Raw genomic sequence first — 20,715 nt, 5'->3', positions numbered from 1 at the left:
ATGTCCCTACGGACTGTTATAATGCTATATACAGTAGATACTCTTTTTGCTTATATTTACTCTCCCTCCCTCATTCTCACCCTATTTTACCCCTTCTTTCTATCCCCCCTCCCTCTCTCCCCCCTCCCTCCTCCCTCTCTTCCCCCTCCCTCTCTTCCCCCCCCCCTCCCTCTCCCCCTCCTCCCTCTCTTCCCCCCCTCCCTCCTCCCTCTCTTCCCCCTCCCCCCTCCCTCTCTTCTCCCTCCCTCCTCCCTCTCTTCCCCCTCCCCCTCCCTCTCTTCCCCCTCCCTCCTCCCTCTCTTCCCCCTCCCTCCTCCCTCTCCCCCCCCCTCCCCCCTCCCTCTCTTCCCCCTCCCTCCTCCCTCTCGTCCCCCTCCCCCCTCCCTCTCCCCCCCCCCCCCCCTCCCCCTCCCTCCTCCCTCCTCCCTCTCTTCCCCCTCCCTCCTCCAGTGGGTCCCTGTGCTCTGGAGTACACTAAGCTGAAGACGTCCGACCACTTCTGGACGGACCCGTCGGCCAACGAGTTGGTCCAGCGCCACCGGATCCACGGGGCCCACCGGGGCCAGGACGCTTCCCCCAGCAGGAGGCCCGCTCTGGGGGTGAGAGACACTGGGTCCCTGGGGACCTGAGGAATGAATGGGGCTCTTACTGGAGCAGTTGGTCAATACAGTACAATACATTCCGTAAGGATTCAATGAGCAGCTATGGCAATACTAATTTCCTTTTATACAGTTGAAGTCAGAAGTTTACATACACTTAGGTTGGAGTCATTAACTTGTTTTTCAACCACTTCACATATTTCTTGTTAACAAACTATAGTTTTGTAAAGTCGGTGAGGACATCTACTTTGTGCATGACACAACTAACTTTTCCAACAATTGTTTACAGACAGATTATTTAACTTATAATTCACTGTATCACAATTCCAGTGGGTCAGAAGTTTACATACACTAAGTTGACTGTGCCTTTAAACAGCTTGGAAAATTCCAGAAAATTATGTCATGGCTTTAGAAGCTTCTGATTGGCTAATTGACATCAAAGGAGTCAATTGGAGGTGTACCTGTGGATGTATTTCAAGGCCGACCTTCCAACTCAGTGCTTCTTTGCTTGACATCATGGGAAAATCAAAAGAAATCAGGCAAGACCTCAGAAATCAAATTGTAGACCTCCACAAGTCTGGTTCATCCTTGGGAGCAATTTCCAAATGCCTGAAGGTACCACGTTCATCTGTACAAACAATAGTATGCAAGTATAAACACCATGGGACCACGCAGCCGTCATACCGCTCAGGAAGGAGACGCGTTCTGTCTCCTAGAGATGAACATACTTTGGTGCGAAAGCGCAAATCAATCCCAGAACAGCAGCAAAGGTCCTTGTGAAGATGCTGGAGGAAACAGGTACAAAAGTATCTATATCCACAGTAAAACGAGTCCTATATCAACATAACCTGAAAGGCTGCTCAGCAAGGAAGAAGCCACTGCTCCAAAACGGCCATAAAAAAGCCAGTCTACGGTTTGCAACTGCACATGGGGACAAAGATCGTACATTTTGGTAAAATGTCCTCTGGTCTGATGAAACAAAAATAGAACTGTTTGGCTATAATGACCATTGTTATGTTTGGAGGAAAAAGTGGGAGGCTTGCAATCTGAAGAACACCATCCAAACCGTGATGCACGGGGGTGGCAGCATCATGTTGTGGGGGTGCCTTGCTGCAGGAGGGACTGGTGCACTTCACAAAATAGATGGATTCATGAGGCAGGAAAATTATGTGGATATATTGAAGCAACATCTCAAGACATCAGTCAGGAAGTTAAAGCTTGTTTGCAAATGGGTCTTCCAAATGGACAATGACCCCAAGCATACTTCCAAAGTTGTGGCAAAATGGCCTAAGGACAACAAAGTCAAGGTATTGGAGTGGCCATCACAAAGCCCTGACCTCAATCCTATAGAAAATTTGTGGGCAGAACTGAAAAGGCGTGTGCGAGCAAGGAGGCCTACAAACCTGACTCAGTTACACCAGCTCTGTCAGGAGGAATGGGCCAAAATTCACCCAACTTATTGTGGGAGGCTTTGGAAGGCTACCCAAAACGTTTGACCCAAGTTAAACAATTTAAAGGCAATGCTACCAAATACTAATTGAGTGTATGTAAACTTCTGACCCACTGGGAATGTGATGAAAGAAATAAAAGCTGAATTAAATCATTCTCTCTACTATTATTCTGACATTTCACATTCTTTAAATAAAGTGGTGATCTTAACTGACCTAAAACAGGGAATTTTTTACAAGGATTAAGTGTCAGGAATTGTGAAAAACTGACTTTAAATGTATTTCGCTGAGATGTATGTAAACTTCTGACTTCAACTGTATTTAGCCAGGATAGTTCACTTAGTAACAATTGTTTTCCAAGGAGTCCTGGGAGTAGTTTCTCAGAAGGGCACAGACCCTTGTAGTTAGACAATAGGGCTAAGTAACTACAATGTTATTGGTTCAAATCCCCGATGGGTAAAGGACCCAGTCAGTTTCAATCATGGTCGCATGTGCCGCGTCCCTAATGACACCCTATTCCCTATATAGTGCACTACTTTTGACCAGGGCCCAAAGGGTGCCAGTCACATTCTGTTAAAGGATCCCAAAGCACACAGTTGCCTGGGTTGCTCCTCTTTTCAGTTCACAGCAGTTAGCAACTGCAAAAAACAAGATGCAAAAAAACCAAGATGCAAAACAACCAAGATGCAAAACAACCAAGATGCAAAAAACAAGATGCAAAAAACAAGATGCAATAAACAATCAAGATGCAATAAACAATCAAGATGCAAAAAAAAAACAAGATGCAATAAAAAACAAGATGCAAAAAAACAAGATGCAAAAAACAATAGATGCAACAAACAGTCAAACTGGAGCATTTTATCTCCATCTCTACATTCAAAGACAATCATGGACACTCTTTTACTGACACTTGTGGCTCCTTTGCGTGATGTGTTTTATCTGCCGTTTTGTCCTTTGTGCCTAACAATTGTTGTGCCATGTTTGTGTTGTTGCCATGCTGTGTTGTTGCCTTGTTGTGTTGTTGCCATGTTGTGTTGTTGCCATGTTGTGTTGCTGCCATGTTTGTGTTGCTGCCATGTTTGTGTTGTTGCCATGTTGTGTTGTTGCCTTGTTGTGTTGCTGCCATGTTGTGTTGTTGCCATGTTGTGTTGCTGCCATGCTGTGTTGTTGCCTTGTTGTGTTGCTGCCATGTTGTGTTGTTGCCATGTTGTGTTGCTGCCATGTTGTGTTGTTGCCTTGTTGTGTTGTTGCCATGTTTGTGTTGCTGCCATGTTTGTGTTGTTGCCATGTTGTGTTGTTGCCTTGTTGTGTTGTTGCCATGTTGTGTTGTTGCCATGTTGTGTTGTTGCCATGTAGTGTTGTTGCCATGTTGTGTTGCTGCCATGTTTGTGTTGCTGCCATGTTGTGTTGTTGCCATGTTGTGTTGTTGCCATGTTGTGTTGTTGCCATGTTGTGTTGTTGCCATGTTGTGTTGTTGCCTTGTTGTGTTGTTGCCATGTTGTGTTGTTGCCATGTTGTGTTGTTGCCATGTTGTGTTGTTGCCATGTTGTGTTGCTGCCATGTTGTGTTGTTGCCATGTTGTGTTGCTACCATGCTGTGTTGTCATGTGTTGCTACCATGCTGTGTTGTCATGCGTTGTTGCCATGTTGTAGTGTTGTGGTGTCTCTTTTCTCGTGATGTGTGTTTTATCCCCAGTCCCTGCAGTAAGCCTTTAGCCTCTTGCTAGGCCGTCATTGTAAATATTAATTAGTTGTTAATTGACTTGCCTGGTTAAATAATGGTTAAATAAATAAAATAAAAAATGGAGGGATAATCAGTCAGGATCTGAGTCACGTCCTTACACAATCAATACTCAATAACATAGACCTTTCTCCTGATCTGTTTCAATACTCAATAACATAGACCTTTCTCCTGGCCTGTTTCAGTACTCAATAACATAGACCTTTCTCCTGGCCTGTTTCAATACTCAATAACATTGACCTTTCCCCTGGCCTGTTTCAATACTCAATAACATAGACCTTTCTCATGACCTGTTTCAATACTCAATAACATAGACGTTTCTCCTGGCCTGTTTCAATACTCAATAACATAGACCTTTCTCCTGGCCTGTTTCAATACTCAATAACATAGACTGTTCTCCTGGCCTGTTTCAATACTCAATAACATAGACCTTTCACCTGGCCTGTTTCAATACTCAATAACATAGACCTTTCTCCTGGCCTGTTTCAATACTCAATAACATAGACCTTTCTCCTGGCCTGTTTCAATACTCAATAACCTAGACCTTTCCCCTGGCCTGTTTCAGTACTCAATAACATAGACCTTTCTCCTGGCCTGTTTCAATACTCAATAACATAGACCTTTCTCCTGGCCTGTTTCACTACTCAATAACATAGACTGTTCTCCTGGCCTGTTTCAATACTCAATAACATAGACCTTTCTCCTGGCCTGTTTCACTACTCAATAACCTAGACTGTTCTCCTGGCCTGTTTCAATACTCAATAACCTAGACCTTTCACCTGGCCTGTTTCAATACTCAATAACATAGACCTTTCTCCTGGCCTGTTTCACTACTCAATAACATAGACCTTTCTCCTGGCCTGTTTCAATACTCAATAACATAGACCTTTCTCCTGGCCTGTTTCAATACTCAATAACGTAGACCTATCTCCTGGCCTGTTTCAATACTCAATAACGTAGACCTTTCTCCTGGCCTGTTTCACTACTCAATAACATAGACCTTTCCCCTGGCCTGTTTCACTACTCAATAACATAGACCTTTCTCCTGGCCTGTTTCAATACTCAATAACATATAACTTTCTCCTGGCCTGTTTCAATACTCAATAACATAGACCTTTCCCCTGGCCTGTTTCAATACTCAATAACCTAGACCTTTCTCCTGGCCTGTTTCACTACTCAATAACATAGACCTTTCCCCTGGCCTGTTTCAATACTCAATAACGTAGACCTTTCTCCTGATCTGTTTCAATACTCAATAACATATAACTTTCTCCTGGCCTGTTTCACTACTCAATAACGTAGACCTTTCCCCTGGCCTGTTTCAATACTCAATAACGTAGACCTTTCTCCTGGTCTGTTTCAATACTCAATAACATAGACCTTTCTCCTGGTCTGTTTCAATACTCAATAACATAGACCTTTCCCCTGGCCTGTTTCAATACTCAATAACCTAGACCTTTCTCCTGGCCTGTTTCACTACTCAATAACGTAGACCTTTCCCCTGGCCTGTTTCAATACTCAATAACGTAGACCTTTCTCCTGGTCTGTTTCAATACTCAATAACATAGACCTTTCTCCTGGTCTGTTTCAATACTCAATAACCTAGACCTTTCTCCTGGCCTGTTTCAATACTCAATAACGTAGACCTTTCTCCTGGCCTGTTTCAATACTCAATAACATAGACCTTTCCCCTGGCCTGTTTCAATACTCAATAACCTAGACCTTTCTCCTGGCCTGTTTCACTACTCAATAACGTAGACCTTTCCCCTGGCCTGTTTCACTACTCAATAACGTAGACCTTTCTCCTGGTCTGTTTCAATACTCAATAACATAGACCTTTCTCCTGGTCTGTTTCAATACTCAATAACCTAGACCTTTCTCCTGGCCTGTTTCAATACTCAATAACGTAGACCTTTCTCCTGGCCTGTTTCAATACTCAATAACATAGACCTTTCCCCTGGCCTGTTTCAATACTCAATAACCTAGACCTTTCTCCTGGCCTGTTTCAATACTCAATAACATAGACCTTTCTCCTGGTCTGTTTCAATACTCAATAACGTAGACCTTTCTCCTGGCCTGTTTCCCAGATCCAGAAGAGACAGTCCAGCGTCAGCATGTCCGAGGATAAGTTTGCGGCATCTGCGCGGGAATACGTGGAATCTCTTCACCAGAACTCCCGTACTCACCTGCTCTATGGCAAAAACAACGTCATGGTCCAACCGGTAAGACTACACAGAGTTTTAATACTGTAACATGTAGTAGTATTATTGTAGTACTGTAGAAATATTCTCGTACAGCCAAGAAGAGGATCAGCCACCTTTCTGAACCGGCTTCCTCTCTAGGTTTCTTCCTAGGTTCTTGCCTTCTAGGGAGTTCAAACCCCCTCAGAGCCTGGTTCCTCTCTAGGTTTCTTCTTAGGTTTCTGCCTTCTAGGGAGTTCAAACCCCCTCAGAGCCTGGTTCCTCTCTAGGTTTCTTCCTAGGTTCCTGGGAGTTTTTCCTAGCCACTGTGCTTTTGCTTCTGCTTTGCTTGCTGTTTGTGGTTTTAGGCTGGGTGTCTGTGAAGCTCTTTGTGGTTTTAGGCTGGGTGTCTGTAAAGCTGTTTGTGGTTTTAGGCTGGGTGTCTGTAAAGCACTTTGTGGTTTTAGGCTGGGTGTCAGCTGCTGATGTAAAAAGGGCTTTTATAAAATACATTTGATTGATTAATTAATTGAAGGGACAGGGACTATGGTGGTCTGTTTGAAACATACCCAGTCTATAGGTATTACAGACTGGGACAGGGAGAGGTTGAAAATGTCAGTGAGGACATTTGCTAGCTGGTCAACACATGCACTGAGTACGCGTCCTGGTAATCCGTCTGGCCCTGTGGCCTTGTGAATGTTGACCTGTTTAAAGTTCTTACTCACATCGGCTATGGAGAGCGTGATCACACAAGGACACTGATCCAGTCTGTCTGTCTGCTCTCTATATGATCCAGTCTGTTTGTATAGGAAGCAGACAAACAGACTGGATCATTAAGGGGAGCAGACAAACAGACTGGATCATTAAGGGAAGCAGACAGACAGACTGGATCATTAAGGGCAGCAGACAAATAGACTGGATCGTTAAGGGAAGCAGACAGACAGACTGGATCATTAAGGGGAGCAGACAAACAGACTGGATCATTAAGGGAAGCAGACAAACAGACTGGATCATTAAGGGGAGCAGACAAATAGACTGGATCGTTAAGGGAAGCAGACAGACAGACTGGATCATTAAGGGGAGCAGACAAACAGACTGGATCATTAAGGGAAGCAGACAAACAGACTGGATCGTTAAGGGAAGCAGACAGACAGACTGGATCGTTAAGGGAAGCAGACAAACAGACTGGATCGTTAAGGGGAGCAGACAGACAGACTGGATCATTAAGGGGAGCAGACAAACAGACTGGATCATTAAGGGGAGCAGACAGACTGGATCATTAAGGGGAGCAGACAAACAGACTGGATCATTAAGGGAAGCAGACAAACAGACTGGATCATTAAGGGGAGCAGACAGACTGGATCATTAAGGGGAGCAGACAAACAGACTGGATCATTAAGGGAAGCAGACAGACAGACTGGATCATTAAGGGGAGCAGACAAACAGACTGGATCATTAAGGGGAGCAGACAAACAGACTGGATCATTAAGGGGAGCAGACAGACTGGATCATTAAGGGGAGCAGACAAACAGACTGGATCATTAAGGGAAGCAGACAAACAGACTGGATCGTTAAGGGAAGCAGACAAACAGACTGGATCATTAAGGGGAGCAGACAAACAGACTGGATCGTTAAGGGAAGCAGACAGACAGACTGGATCGTTAAGGGAAGCAGACAGACAGACTGGATCATTAAGGGGAGCAGACAAACAGACTGGATCGTTAAAGGAAGCAGACAGACAGACTGGATCATTAAGGGGAGCAGACAAACAGACTGGATCGTTAAAGGAAGCAGACAGACTGACTGGATCATTAAGGGAAGCAGACAGACAGACTGGATCATTAAGGGGAGCAGACAAACAGACTGGATCATCCCTTAATGATCCAGTCTGTCTGTCTGCTCCCCTTAACGATCCAGTCTGTTTGTCTGCTTCCCTTAATGATCCAGTCTGTTTGTCTGCTCCCCTTAACGATCCAGTCTGTCTGCTCCCCTTAATGATCCAGTCTGTCTGTCTGCTCCCCTTAATGATCCAGTCTGTCTGCTCCCCTTAACGATCCAGTCTGTTTGTCTGCTCCCCTTAATGATCCCGTCTGTCTGCTCCCCTTAATGATCCAGTCTGTCTGTCTGCTTCCCTTAACGATCCAGTCTGTTTGTCTACTCCCCTTAATGATCCAGTCTGTCTGTCTGCTTCCCTTAATGATCTAGTCTGTTTGTCTGCTTCCCTTAATGATCCAGTCTGTCTGCTCCCCTTAACGATCCAGTCTGTTTGTCTGCTCCCCTTAATGATCCAGTCTGTCTGTCTGCTTCCCTTAACGATCCAGTCTGTTTGTCTGCTCCCCTTAATGATCCAGTCTGTTTGTCTGCTTCCCTTAATGATCCAGTCTGTCTGTCTGCTCCCCTTAACGATCCAGTCTGTTTGTCTGCTTCCCTTAATGATCCAGTCTGTTTGTCTGCTCCCCTTAACGATCCAGTCTGTCTGCTCTCCTTAATGATCCAGTCTGTCTGTCTGCTTCCCTTAACGATCCAGTCTGTTTGTCTGCTCCCCTTAATGATCCAGTCTGTCTGCTTCCTTTAACGATCCAGTCTGTTTGTCTGCTCCCCTTAATGATCCAGTCTGTCTGTCTGCTTCCCTTAACGATCCAGTCTGTCTGTCTGCTTCCCTTAACGATCCAGTCTGTTTGTCTGCTCCCCTTAATGATCCAGTCTGTTTGTCTGCTTCCCTTAATGATCCAGTCTGTCTGTCTGCTTCCCTTAACGATCCAGTCTGTTTGTCTGCTCCCCTTAATGATCCAGTCAGTCTGTCTGCTCCCCTTAATGATCCAGTCTGTTTGTCTGCTCCCCTTAATGATCCAGTCAGTCTGTCTGCTCCCCTTAATGATCCAGTCTGTTTGTCTGCTCCCCTTAATGATCCAGTCTGTTTGTCTGCTCCCCTTAATGATCCAGTCTGTCTGTCTGCTCCCCTTAATGATCCAGTCAGTCTGTCTGCTTCCTTTAACGATCCAGTCTGTTTGTCTGCTCCCCTTAATGATCCAGTCTGTCTGTCTGCTTCCTTTAACGATCCAGTCTGTTTGTCTGCTCCCCTTAATGATCCAGTCTGTCTGTCTGCTTCCCTTAACGATCCAGTCTGTCTGTCTGCTTCCCTTAACGATCCAGTCTGTTTGTCTGCTCCCCTTAATGATCCAGTCTGTTTGTCTGCTTCCCTTAACGATCCAGTCTGTTTGTCTGCTTCCCTTAATGATCCAGTCTGTTTGTCTGCTCCCCTTAATGATCCAGTCTGTCTGCTCCCCTTAATGATCCAGTCTGTTTGTCTGCTCCCCTTAATGATCCAGTCTGTTTGTCTGCTCCCCTTAATGATCCAGTCTGTCTGTCTGCTTCCCTTAATGATCCAGTCTGTTTGTCTGCTCCCCTTAATGATCCAGTCTGTCTGCTCCCCTTAATGATCCAGTCTGTCTGTCTGCTCCCCTTAATGATCCAGTCTGTTTGTCTGCTCCCCTTAATGATCCAGTCTGTTTGTCTGCTCCCCTTAATGATCCAGTCTGTCTGTCTGCTCCCCTTAATGATCCAGTCAGTCTGTCTGCTTCCTTTAACGATCCAGTCTGTTTGTCTGCTCCCCTTAATGATCCAGTCTGTCTGTCTGCTTCCTTTAACGATCCAGTCTGTTTGTCTGCTCCCCTTAATGATCCAGTCTGTCTGTCTGCTTCCCTTAACGATCCAGTCTGTCTGTCTGCTTCCCTTAACGATCCAGTCTGTTTGTCTGCTCCCCTTAATGATCCAGTCTGTTTGTCTGCTTCCCTTAACGATCCAGTCTGTTTGTCTGCTTCCCTTAATGATCCAGTCTGTTTGTCTGCTCCCCTTAATGATCCAGTCTGTCTGCTCCCCTTAATGATCCAGTCTGTTTGTCTGCTCCCCTTAATGATCCAGTCTGTTTGTCTGCTCCCCTTAATGATCCAGTCTGTCTGTCTGCTTCCCTTAATGATCCAGTCTGTTTGTCTGCTCCCCTTAATGATCCAGTCTGTCTGCTCCCCTTAATGATCCAGTCTGTTTGTCTGCTTCCCTTAATGATCCAGTCTGTTTGTCTGCTCCCCTTAATGATCCAGTCTGTCTGCTCCCCTTAATGATCCAGTCTGTTTGTCTGCTCCCCTTAATGATCCAGTCTGTCTGTCTGCTCCCCTTAACGATCCAGTCTGTTTGTCTGCTTCCCTTAACGATCCAGTCTGTCTGTCTGCTTCCCTTAACGATCCAGTCTGTTTGTCTGCTTCCCTTAATGATCCAGTCTGTTTGTCTGCTCCCCTTAATGATCCAGTCTGTCTGTCTGCTTCCCTTAACGATCCAGTCTATTTGTCTGCTCCCCTTAATGATCCAGTCTGTCTGTCTGCTTCCCTTAACGATCCAGTCTGTTTGTCTGCTCCCCTTAATGATCCAGTCTGTCTGTCTGCTTCCCTTAACGATCCAGTCTGTCTGTCTGCTTCCCTTAACGATCCAGTCTGTCTGTCTGCTTCCCTTAATGATCCAGTCTGTTTGTCTGCTCCCCTTAATGATCCAGTCTGTTTGTCTGCTTCCTATACAAACAGACTGGATCATATAGAGAGCAGACAGACAGACTGGATCAGTGTCCTTGTGTGATCACGCTCTCCATAGCCGATGTGAGTAAGAACTTTAAACAGGTCAACATTCACAAGGCCACAGGGCCAGACGGATTACCAGGACGCGTACTCAGTGCATGTGTTGACCAGCTAGCAAATGTCCTCACTGACATTTTCAACCTCTCCCTGTCCCAGTCTGTAATACCTATAGACTGGGTATGTTTCAAACAGACCACCATAGTCCCTGTGCCCAAGAACACCAAGGTAACCTGACTAATTGACTACTGACCCGTAGCACTCACATCTGTAGCCATGAAGTGCTTTGAAAGGCTGGTCATGGCTCACATCAACACCATCATCCCAGACACCATCATCCCAGACACTGCCCTTTCCCACCTGGACAAGAGGAACACCTATGTGAGAATGCTGTTCATTGACCACAGCTCAGCGTTCAACACCATAGTGCCCTCCAAGCTCATCATTAAGCTAAAGCCCCAGGGACTGAACACCTCCCTCTTCACCTGGATCCTGGACTTCCTGACGGGTCGCCCCCAGGTGGTGAGGGTAGGCAACAAGACATCCGTCATGCTGACCATCAAGACGGGGTCCCCTCAGGAGTGCTTTCTTAGTCCCCTCCTGTACTCCCTGTTCACCCACGACTGTGTGGCTGCGTACGACTCTAACACCATCATTAGGTTTGCTGATGACCTGACAGTGGTAGGCCTGATCACCCACGACGATGAGACAGCCTATAGGGAAGAGCTCAGTGACCTGGCAGTGCGGTGCCATGACAACAACTTCTACCTCAACAAGACAAAAGAGCTGATCGTGGACTACAGGAAACTGAGGGTCGAGCACGCCCTCATCCATATCGACTGGGCTGTAGTGGAGCGGGTCGAGAGCTTCAAGATCCTCAGTGTCCACATCACTAAGGAATGAACATGGTCCACACACACCAACACAGTCGTGAAGAATGCACAAAAACACCTTCTTTCCCCTCGGGAGGCTGAAAAGGTTTTGCATGGGCCCTTAGATCCTCAAAAAGTTCTACAGCTGCACCATCGAGAGCATCTTGACTGGCTGCATCACCGCTTGGTATGGCAACTGCTTGGCATCCGACCGCAAGTCGCTACAGAGGGAGGATGGTGCAGACCGCTCAGTACATCACTGGGGCCGAGCTCCCTGCAATCCAGGACCTCTGTACCAGGCGGTGTCAGAGGAAGGCCCGGAAAATTGTCAAAGACCCCAACCATCCAAACCATAAACTGTTTACTCTGCTACCGCATGGCAAGCGGTGCCGGAGAGCCAAGTCTGGGACCAAAAGGCTCCTGAACAAGCTTCTACCCCCAAGCTATAAGACTGCTGAACAGTTAACAAATGATATAGAGAACAGACAATACTCCAGCCTCCTCTCCCGTTTTCAAAACTCCAGCCCCCTCTCCCGTTTTCAATACTCCACCCCCCTCTCCTGTTTTCAATACTCCAGCCCCCTCTCCTGTTTTCAACACTCCAGCCCCCTCTCCTGTTTTCAACACTCCAGCCCCCTCTCCTGTTTTCAATACTCCAGCCCCCTCTCCTGTTTTCAACACTCCAGCCCCCTCTCCTGTTTTCAATACTCCAGCCCCCTCTCCTGTTTTCAACACTCCAGCCCCCTCTCCTGTTTTCAATACTCCAGCCCCCTCTCCTGTTTTCAACACTCCAGCCCCCTCTCCCGTTTCAATACTCCAGCCCCCTCTCCTGTTTTCAACACTCCAGCCCCCTCTCCCGTTTCAATACTCCAGCCCCTCTCCTGTTTTCAATACTCCAGCCCCCTCTCCCGTTTCAATACTCCAGCCCCCTCTCCTGTTTTCAACACTCCAGCCCCTCTCCTGTTTTCAATACTCCAGCCCCCTCTCCTGTTTTCAATACTCCAGCCCCCTCTCCTGTTTTCAACACTCCAGCCCCCTCTCCTGTTTTCAACTCTCCAGCCCCCTCTCCTGTTTTCAATACTCCAGCCCCCTCTCCTGTTTTCAACACTCCAGCCCCCTCTCCTGTTTTCAAAACTCCACCCCCTCTCCTGTTTTCAATACTCCACCCCCTCTCCTGTTTTCAATACTCCACCCCCCTCTCCTGTTTTCAATACTCCAGCCCCTCTCCTGTTTTCAACACTCCAGCCCCCTCTCCTGTTTTCAACACTCCAGCCCCCTCTCCTGTTTTCAATACTCCAGCCCCCTCTCCTGTTTTCAACTCTCCAGCCCCCTCTCCCGTTTTCAACAATCCAGCCCCCTCTCCTGTTTTCAATACTCCAGCCCCCTCTCCTGTTTTCAACTCTCCAGCCCCCTCTCCTGTTTTCAACACTCCAGCCCCCTCTCCTGTTTTCAACACTCCAGCCCCCTCTCCTGTTTTCAATACTCCAGCCCCCTCTCCCGTTTTCAACACTCCAGCCCCCTCTCCTGTTTTCAACACTCCAGCCCCCTCTCCTGTTTTCAACACTCCAGCCCCCTCTCCTGTTTTCAACACTCCAGCCCCCTCTCCTGTTTTCAACACTCCAGCCCCCTCTCCTGTTTTCAATACTCCAGCCCCCTCTCCTGTTTTCAACACTCCAGCCCCCTCTCCTGTTTTCAATACTCCAGCCCCCTCTCCTGTTTTCAATACTCCAGCCCCCTCTCCTGTTTTCAAAACTCCACCCCCTCTCCTGTTTTCAATACTCCACCCCCTCTCCTGTTTTCAATACTCCACCCCCCTCTCCTGTTTTCAATACTCCAGCCCCTCTCCTGTTTTCAACACTCCAGCCCCCTCTCCTGTTTTCAACACTCCAGCCCCCTCTCCTGTTTTCAATACTCCAGCCCCCTCTCCTGTTTTCAACTCTCCAGCCCCCTCTCCCGTTTTCAACAATCCAGCCCCCTCTCCTGTTTTCAATACTCCAGCCCCCTCTCCTGTTTTCAACTCTCCAGCCCCCTCTCCTGTTTTCAACACTCCAGCCCCCTCTCCTGTTTTCAACACTCCAGCCCCCTCTCCTGTTTTCAATACTCCAGCCCCCTCTCCCGTTTTCAACACTCCAGCCCCCTCTCCTGTTTTCAACACTCCAGCCCCCTCTCCTGTTTTCAACACTCCAGCCCCCTCTCCTGTTTTCAACACTCCAGCCCCCTCTCCTGTTTTCAACACTCCACCCCCCTCTCCTGTTTTCAACACTCCAGCCCCCTCTCCTGTTTTCAACACTCCAGCCCCCTCTCCTGTTTTCAACTCTCCAGCCCCCTCTCCTGTTTTCAACACTCCAGCCCCCTCTCCCGTTTCAACACTCCAGCCCCCTCTCCTGTTTTCAATACTCCAGCCCCTCTCCTGTTTTCAACACTCCAGCCCCCTCTCCTGTTTTCAACACTCCAGCCCCCTCTCCTGTTTTCAACACTCCAGCCCCCTCTCCTGTTTTCAATACTCCAGCCCCCTCTCCTGTTTTCAACTCTCCAGCCCCCTCTCCCGTTTCAATACTCCAGCCCCCTCTCCTGTTTTCAACACTCCAGCCCCTCTCCTGTTTTCAATACTCCAGCCCCCTCTCCTGTTTTCAATACTCCAGCCCCCTCTCCTGTCCAGCCCCTGAGCCTTTTTCAACAAAAACAATAAGAGATTGGAGAACACATTGAGAGGGATCTTAGACCATTCCTCCATACAGAACCTTTCCAGATCCTTGATATCCTTCATCTTGTTCTCATGAACGGTCCTTTTCAATTCAAACCACAGGCTTTCAATTCAAACCACAGGCTTTCAATGGGAGTCCGGAGACTGAGGTGGCAATTACAAAATGTTTTTGTGGTCAATTAACCATTTCTTTATAGATTTTGATTAGTGCTTGGGGTTAGTTGTATTGCTGGAAAATCCACTTGAGGCCCATGTGTCAGCCTCCTGGCAGAGGGAACCAGGTTTTGGGCTAAAATGTCCTGTTACTGGGTAAAGTTCATGATGCCATTAACCTTAACAAGGTCCCTAGGACCAATAGAAAGTAAATAGCCCCATAACATCACAGATCCACCACCATATTCTACCGTAGGTATGAGGTACTTTTCTACCTACGCTTCTGTTCATCAACAACAAGAGCTCTATTTTCATTGGCTCTTGGGATACCGGTTATGGTCAGATGACATGAAAATAAAGCTCTTTGCCCCCCCCCCCCCCCCCCCTCCTCCCATATAGAAGAAAGAAATGGAGGTGTTACGGGGGTACCTGTCCCTTCACCAGGCAGGGGATAACCTCACCCTGAAGTGGACCCCTAACCAGCTCATCAACGGCACCCTGGGAGACTGTGACCTGGAGAAGAGGTAGGTACAGGCCTGCGGGACATACACAGGAAGTACTGTATGTAGAAACAGGATGGACATACCCTCCTATTTGACCCACTGAACACCTTTCCCCGGGTCAGAGAGTTAAGGCAACCGGACAAGAGTTACCACACAGAGGGCTTTATTGCCAGATAACAGGAGTATTTATCATGGAAATGGTCTGCAAAGTACAGAGAAAGAGAGAATGCGAGAAATTACGACATGATAACTATACATCTAATAACATGGATAAAGAGTAATATAAACTGGGTGGTTGGAGCCCTGAATGATGATTGGCTGAAATCCATGGTATATCAGACCGTAAACCATGGGATATAGAGGAATGTGATGGTGTAGTGACAACAATAGCTAGAGAGAGAGAATGATGAATAGAACAAAGGGACTGTATAAATGTTAACAAATACACACTAAAGTTTGGGGTCACTTAGAAATGTCTTTGTTTTTGAAAGAAAAGCCAATTTGTTGTCCATTAAAATAACATCAAATTGATCAGAAATAAAGGGTAGACATTGTTAATGTTGTAAATGACTATTGTAGCTGGAAACGGAAGATTTTTTAATGGAATATCTACATAGGCGTACAGAGGCCCATTATCAGCAACCATCACTCCTGTGTTCCAATGGCACGTTGTGTTAGCTAATCCAAGTTTATAATTTAAAAAAGGCTAATTGATCATTAGAAAACATTTTGCAATTATATTAGCACAGCTGAAAACTGTTGTCCTGATTAAAGAAGCAATAAAACTGGCCTTCTTTAGACTAGTTGAGTATCTGGAGCATCAGCATTTGTGGGTTCGATTACAGGCTCAAAATGGCCAGAAACAAAGAACTTTCATCTGAAACTCGTCAGTCTATTCTTGTTCTGAGAAATGAAGGCTATTCCATGCAAGAAACTGCCAAGAAACTGAAGATCTCGTACAACGCTGTGTACTACTCCCTTCACAGAACAGCGCAAACTGGCTCTAACCAGAATAGACAGAGGAGTGGGAGGCCCCGGTACACAACTGAGCAAGAGGACAAGTACATTAGAGTGTCTAGTTTGAGAAACAGACGCCTCACAAGTCCTCAACTGGCAGCGTCATTAAATAGTACCCACAAAACACCAGTCTCAACGTCAACAGTGAAGAGGCGACTCCGGGATGCTGGCCTTCTAGGCAGAGTTCCTCTGTCCAGTGTCTGTGTTCTTTTGTCCATCTTAATCTTTTCTTTTTATTGGCCAGTCTGAGATATGACTTCTTCTTTGCAACTCTGCCTAGAAGGCCAGCATCCCGGAGTCGCCTCTTCACTGTATTTCTGATCAATTTGATGTTAATTTAATGGATAAAAAAATGTGCTTTTCTTTCAAAAACAAGGACATTTCTAAGTGACCCCAAACTTTTGAACGGTAGTGTACATTGTAAAATAATAAACTCAGTAATACTATTACAGGGAATAGTAATATAAACTACTACTAACAGTAGCAGTAAACACACACACTCATATCTCAGCCATAACAACAATTACCACGACACACTCACATCTCAGCCATAACAACAATTACCACACACACTCACATCTCAGCCATAACAACAATTACCACGACACACTCACATCTCAGCCATAACAACAATTACCACGACACACTCACATCTCAGCCATAACAACAATTACCACGACACTCATATCTCAGCCATAACAACAATTACCACACACACTCATATCTCAGCCATAACAACAATTACCACGACACACTCATATCTCAGCCATAACAACAATTACCACACACACTCATATCTCAGCCATAACAACAATTACCACGACACACTCACATCTCAGCCATAACAACAATTACCACGACACACTCACATCTCAGCCATAACAACAATTACCACGACACACTCATATCTCAGCCATAACAACAATTACCACGACACACTCACATCTCAGCCATAACAACAATTACCACGACACACTCACATCTCAGCCATAACAACAATTACCACGACACACTCACATCTCAGCCATAACAACAATTACCACGACACACTCACATCTCAGCCATAACAACAATTACCACACACACTCATATCTCAGCCATAACAACAATTACCACGACACACTCACATCTCAGCCATAACAACAATTACCACGACACACTCACATCTCAGCCATAACAACAATTACCACGACACACTCACATCTCAGCCATAACAACAATTACCACGACACACTCACATCTCAGCCATAACAACAATTACCACGACACACTCACATCTCAGCCATAACAACAATTACCACGACACACTCACATCTCAGCCATAAAAACAATTACCACGACACACTCACATCTCAGCCATAACAACAATTACCACGACACACTCACATCTCAGCCATAACAACAATTACCACGACACACTCACATCTCAGCCATAACAACAATTACCACGACACACTCACATCTCAGCCATAACAACAATTACCACGACACACTCACATCTCAGCCATAACAACAATTACCACGACACTCATATCTCAGCCATAACAACAATTACCACGACACACTCACATCTCAGCCATAACAACAATTACCACGACACACTCACATCTCAGCCATAACAACAATTACCACGACACACTCACATCTCAGCCATAACAACAATTACCACGACACACTCACATCTCAGCCATAACAACAATTACCACGACACACTCACATCTCAGCCATAACAACAATTACCACGACACACTCACATCTCAGCCATAACAACAATTACCACGACACACTCACATCTCAGCCATAACAACAATTACCACGACACACTCATATCTCAGCCATAACAACAATTACCACGACACACTCACATCTCAGCCATAACAACAATTACCACGACACACTCACATCTCAGCCATAACAACAATTACCACGACACACTCACATCTCAGCCATAACAACAATTACCGCGACACACTTTGACTGACGTAAACCCACCTCTGATCTGCGCTGGAAGGCAACAGCAGTCACGACTGATGCAAGAAGCATGCATCGGGCCTGGCCAGCTAGTGTAGAACCAGCTAGAAGTTCTTAGCCAATCAGAGAGTGCATGATCAGCTCATGTTCAGAGTGTGGGGCGAGAGGGCACCAGCTGATTGGCTGATCAAGATCGATATCCCCTCAGGTGAGGAGAGCTAGACTAAGTGGCTCCAACCGGACATAAACAACTGTACACACAAACAAGTACAAATGTGAAAAAAATGTCCTGCCGGAGAATTCTCATTCTACTACATACTAACCCTGGGGGACTGTGATCCAGTCCCAAATCGCACTCTATTCCCTATGTAGTGCACTACTTTTGACCAGAGCCCTCCAAAGTAGTGCACTATAAAGGGTATCCAGGGTATCATTGGGAACACGACCATATTCATATGCTTGCTGTATATACATCATTGTGTATAACCTGTCACCCCCCCTCAACCCCCTAATATCCCCAACACCCCACCAATACACCCTGGAGGAAGCTCTAACCCATGTCCAAATGTATTGGTTGATTAGTTGGCCTTTTCATAAAATGGCACAATAATTTAACTCACTCACTCATCTCTCTCTCTCTCTCTCGCTCTCTGTCTCTCTGTCTCTCTGTCTCTCTCTCTCTCTCTCTGTCTCTCTGTCTGTCTCTCTCTCTCTGTCTCTCTGTCTGTCTCTCTGTCTGTCTCTCTCTGTCTCTCTATCTCTCTCTCTGTCTCTCTCTCTCCGTCTCTCTCTCTCTCCGCCTCTCTCTCTCTCTCTCTCCGCCTCTCTCCGTCTCTCTCTCTCAGTATCTATTGGGACTATGCGCTGACCGTGCCTTTACGACAGATCGTGTGCATTCACTGTCACCAGCGACGTGAGTCTACACACACACACACACACACACACACACACACACACACACACACACACACACACACACACACCTAACGCACTATTACAGTCTACCTCATTATTTTTCCATCAACCCCGGTGTTACGGAGAAACTGGATGGCCTTTACCTTCTCCAATAATACCAGGGAACCCATTCCACCATGACACCTGGGAGGTGTCCCCTATGGCACCCTACCCCCTTTATAGTGCACTACTTTGGACCAGGGTCTATAGGGTTAGTGAGCGTGGCCCTGGTCTAAAGTAGTGCACTACTACCCTGTAGACCCTGGTCCAAAGTAGTGCACTACTTTAGACCAGGGCCCATAGGGAATAGCCTGCTATTTGACCAGGGCCCATAGGAAATATGGTGCTATATGGTATGCAGCAATGGGAGGCTGTGTGCTTTATGACCGTGTCCCGTTAAGCTATCGATCATTGGTTTTGATTAAGTGTTAATTTCTTGTTTGTGGGTATAAAGTCAAGGAGGGTTTAACAGGTGTGGTTGAAGAGCAGGAGGGCAGATGGGCGGAGGGCAGGAGGGGCAGAGGGCAGAAGGATGGAGGATATAGCTGCTCAAGGTTCCTCATTTATCTTGGTGACTCCTTTATACTGCTCCTCTCAATTTCTCTCTCTCTTTTCACACCCTTTCTTTTCATATCTACCTCTCTTTCTCCCCCCCAGCTGGTGGGACGTTGGTGCTGGTTAATCAGGATGGTATCCAGCACCCCCCCCTCCACTTCCCCCCCGGCGGCCATCTCCTGGCCTTCCTGTCCTGCCTGGAGACGGGCCTGCTGCCCCGTGGTCAGCTGGAGCCTCCACTCTGGAGCCAGAGAGGCAAGGTAAGACCTGGTCTCAGAACAGATCTAATACTATATAGGTGATTGCTATTAAAAACTGGCTTCAGACAGATCTAGTACAATACTATATAAAGAGAGTAGTAAGTGTGTGTTACTAAGACCTGACCCCAGAACAGATTTTACACCACTCTGGTCACAGAAAGGTAAAGGAACGACTTTTATTTATTTTTATTACACCTTTATTTAACCAGGTTGGCCAGTTGAGAACAAGTTCTCATTTACAACTGCGACCTGGCCAAGATAAAGCAAAGCTGTGCGACAAAAACAACAACACAGAGTTACACATAAACAAACGTACAGTCAATAACACAATAGAAAAATCTATATACAGTGTGTGCAAATGTAGAAGATTAGGGAGGTAGGCAATAAATAGGCCATAGAGGCTAAAATAATTACAATTTAGCATTAATACTGGAGTGATAGATGTGCAGATAATGATGTGCAAGTAGAGATACTGGGGTGCAAAAGAGCAAGAGGGTAAGTAATAATATGGGGATGAGGTAGTTGGATGTGTTATTTACAGATTGGCTGTGTACACGTACAGTGATCAGTAAGCTGCTCTGACAGCTGGTGCTTAAAGCTAGTGAGGGAGATATAAGTCTCCATCTTCAGTGATTTTTGCAATTCATTCCAGTCATTGGCAGCAGAGAACTGGAAGGAAAGGAGACCAAAGGAAGTGTTGGCTTTGGGGATGACCAGTGAGATATACCTGCTGGAGCGCCTGCTACAGGTGGGTGTTGCTATGGTGACCAGTGAGCTGAGATAAGGTGGGGCTTTACCTAACAAAGACTTGTAGATGACCTGGAGCCAGTGGGTTTGGCGACGAGTATGAAGCGAGGGCCAGCCAACGAGAGCATACAGGTCGCAGTGGTGGGTAGTATATGGGGCTTTGGTGATAAAACGGATGGCACTGTGATATACTACATCCAGTTTGCTAAGTAGAGTGTTGGAGGCTATTTTGTAAATGACATCGCCGAAGTCAAGGATTGGTAAGATAGTCAGTTTTACGAGGGTATGTTTGTTAGCACAGTGTCCAAAGAAGGGCCAGATGTATACAGAATGGTGTCATCTGCGTAGAGGTGGATCAGAGAATCACCTGTAGCAAGAGAGACATCATTGATG

The 20,715-nt window shown here is 46.3% G+C and overlaps 1 protein-coding gene across 1 annotated transcript in view; it reads left to right on the top strand.

Annotated features, from left to right (window-relative positions):
* sgsm2 (small G protein signaling modulator 2) overlaps nucleotides 1-20,715 on the top strand; it is a gene marked incomplete at its 5' end in the record, with an annotated part of 94,412 nt that overhangs the window by 33,626 nt on the left and 40,071 nt on the right. The window contains 6 exons of the mRNA XM_038987821.1: nucleotides 451-599; nucleotides 5,875-6,009; nucleotides 14,715-14,839; nucleotides 18,652-18,719; nucleotides 19,131-19,133; nucleotides 19,418-19,575. Coding sequence (XP_038843749.1) covers nucleotides 451-599; nucleotides 5,875-6,009; nucleotides 14,715-14,839; nucleotides 18,652-18,719; nucleotides 19,131-19,133; nucleotides 19,418-19,575 — 638 coding nt within the window. The remainder of the gene's footprint in view (nucleotides 1-450; nucleotides 600-5,874; nucleotides 6,010-14,714; nucleotides 14,840-18,651; nucleotides 18,720-19,130; nucleotides 19,134-19,417; nucleotides 19,576-20,715) is intronic.

Source organism: Salvelinus namaycush, unplaced genomic scaffold (assembly GCF_016432855.1).
Source record: "Salvelinus namaycush isolate Seneca unplaced genomic scaffold, SaNama_1.0 Scaffold866, whole genome shotgun sequence".
In the NCBI taxonomy this organism is placed as follows: Eukaryota; Metazoa; Chordata; class Actinopteri; order Salmoniformes; family Salmonidae; genus Salvelinus; species Salvelinus namaycush.
Note: the sequence above shows the minus strand (reverse complement) of the source record. Positions and strands in the feature narration are given on the sequence as shown.